The sequence below is a fragment of the Montipora capricornis genome, chromosome 1, assembly GCF_036669925.1.
Source record: "Montipora capricornis isolate CH-2021 chromosome 1, ASM3666992v2, whole genome shotgun sequence".
Classification (NCBI taxonomy): Eukaryota; Metazoa; Cnidaria; class Anthozoa; order Scleractinia; family Acroporidae; genus Montipora; species Montipora capricornis.
In genome coordinates, this window is record NC_090883.1 from 28,667,171 (window position 1) to 28,669,670 (window position 2,500).

Below are 2,500 nucleotides of genomic sequence, written 5' to 3' on the forward strand. Positions count from 1 at the left end.
GTGACTGGGGTGCAAAATTCTGACGAAATCTCGCAATACCTTTTTTTCGAAACTTCTCTCAATGAGTTTAGGCGAGCTGTAAATTGTTACAGCTGAGATTTGTTACTTATGAAATGAAACCATCTTGATCCATTCTAAACCTCATGCCCTGAAACGAATCATCACCACCGAAGAAGAAAGAGGAACGTACATGATGTACCAATCGATGCTTTAACGCAACAAGGAAAAGCGTGCACGAAAACAAGAATTTTAACTTTTTCATCTTATATAGGAGAGGTTGAAGCGAAACCACTAATAAGTCCTTAATCCATTTTAGAGCGGTTTTCAATTGAGTGTCGAAAGTAATTAGATAATTTCTTTGGTTTATAATTACTTCACTCAGTGATCGGTTCAAAGTTCTCGTGCCACTTTTTTCAACCAATCACAAGTGAAACCAAAACCATTCGTGGCTCGCGCGTGCACGTTTTCCCGCGCTTTGTATCGGCTACGTGTAATTAATTCGAGTTTTGATTGGTTTGCCGGATTGTCTCAGTCCTTTTTGATTGGCCAAAGTAATTACTTTGGTTTTGGTTTTACGACACTCAATTGAAACTCGCTCTAATTTGAAGTGTACGTACATGGTCTTCGCACCAAACTCCTGATTGCTTCCTTGGACTCCCTCTTTAAGTCCGTGAAGGACGGAAGGCTGAAAACATGCTCCTGCTTGGTCACCACAGCAAAGAGTTCTGGAGCATATGTTGTTTTGCCAATCGCGAATATAAACAGTTCGGCATTGTGTTGAAAAATGCCCTTAGCAGATGTATACAGATCAATTGAAGAAGGGTCAGTTTTTCCGGATGTGAAGAGGACAACGATCTTGCGAAAAGAACTTCTCGCCGCTGACATAACTATGCCAGCTCTGACTAAAGCCCTATCTAAGCGTCTCCTTCCTCCTATTATTGGCGCAAGGTCAATAGAGCCTTCAAGGGCAGAAAAAGTGCGGTAACCGTTGAACGTGATGACGAGGCTTGAACGATTACCGTATGTTATGACAGCTGCTCTCGATTTGCCTGAAGGAACGTTTAGGGACCTAGCCATGGCCTTCACGGCTTCTTTCTGGTTTGCGTAGTTACTTGTAGTGACCCCAGATGAAGAGTCCATGACAAACACAACATCTAACCCTGGAACTGAATGGGAAAAAGGAAAAAGAAAAAAAAAGAAAAATAAACTTACTAACCTAACTTACTAAACTAACTGTTCGTTAAGTTCAACCGTCTATAGTCTTCTATATTACTCTTGCAAGAGAGCCATATTTCGAATGCGAGAGGTTGAAATAAACACAATCACATTCAATTTCAGACCAAGCAGTAAAGCAGGGCAATAGGACGTTTTCAACCAATTACTAGAGACACCAATAACAATAGAAAACAAAGGAGGCTAATAAGAGATCTTTTGTTTCGTCCAACAACATAGCGGCGATGACGTCACGTGAAAAACCTCCTATTGTCATATGAACTTACGGGTCAGTACGCAGCTATTACAACGGCTCTTGGGATCGATTCAGAAAACAATAGACCAAAACAAACAACCAATCAACGATGGACCCTAACTCTAAAAATAATAGAGCTGCGCCCTAAAGGGATCCAATGAAATTAGAGGTTGTAAAGGGGAGCTTACGTTAATGGCCTAACTTTCACGGATCTCGTAGAGCTCCATATACCAATGCATGAATAACGGAGGGCGATGGGTTTGTCTCCTGTAAAGATTTTTTTCTCCTTGTATCTTCGAGTCAAAATCGAAAAAAATACATCTCTACAAATATAAACGAGTTTAGAAACCCAACTTGGAGTTTACGAAACGTTGCAGAGTTGCATCAGTGTATACTCCACATATCTTGCACCCGTATGCATATCAGCATCCTACCAGGTTTTTAGCTTGTTTACAGGTCTGCTCCCTTTACTTTTGGAAAACAGCTTCATCTACCCTAATCCGTCAGTTACCGATTGGCCGTATTTATACTAGAGGACGTCTAAGACGTCTTAGACGACTAGTATGAATACGGGAAATAAGGTGGACGCATTAAACGTCAGACGATTAAACGTCTAAACGACGCACTTAACAGACGTCTTACTCGTCTCAGACGTCTAAGCCTTGTAGTATATAAAGACGAGACGCACTAAACTGGGACGCACTTAGCAATGACGGGCACACAGTCTCTCTGGTGATTAAATACCACTATCTTTTGAAAAAAATCATGAATTTGATTTCTAGCCGTTGAAGTTAAGTGCGTGTCGTATTTATATTAGTCGCACTTGCGGCCAGATATTTAATGTGTCTGGACTCTTATACGTTCTCTAGTAAAAATACGGCCTTGAGATGCAACGATGCATCATGAATTTGATTTCTAGCCGTTGAAGTTAAGTGCGTGTCGTATTTATATTAGTCGCACTTGCGGCCAGATATTTAATGTGTCTGGACTCTTATACGTTCTCTAGTAAAAATACGGCCTTGAGATGCAACG

The 2,500-nt window shown here is 40.9% G+C and overlaps 1 protein-coding gene across 2 annotated transcripts in view; it reads right to left on the reverse strand.

Moving 5' to 3' along the window:
* The window catches only part of LOC138037560 (uncharacterized), a 91,291-nt gene that overhangs the window by 59,441 nt on the left and 29,350 nt on the right, over positions 1-2,500 (reverse strand). For both annotated transcript variants that reach the window (XM_068883473.1, XM_068883469.1), the window contains exon 16: positions 618-1,166. In XM_068883473.1, the coding sequence (XP_068739574.1) occupies positions 618-1,166 (549 nt within the window). The remainder of the gene's footprint in view (positions 1-617; positions 1,167-2,500) is intronic.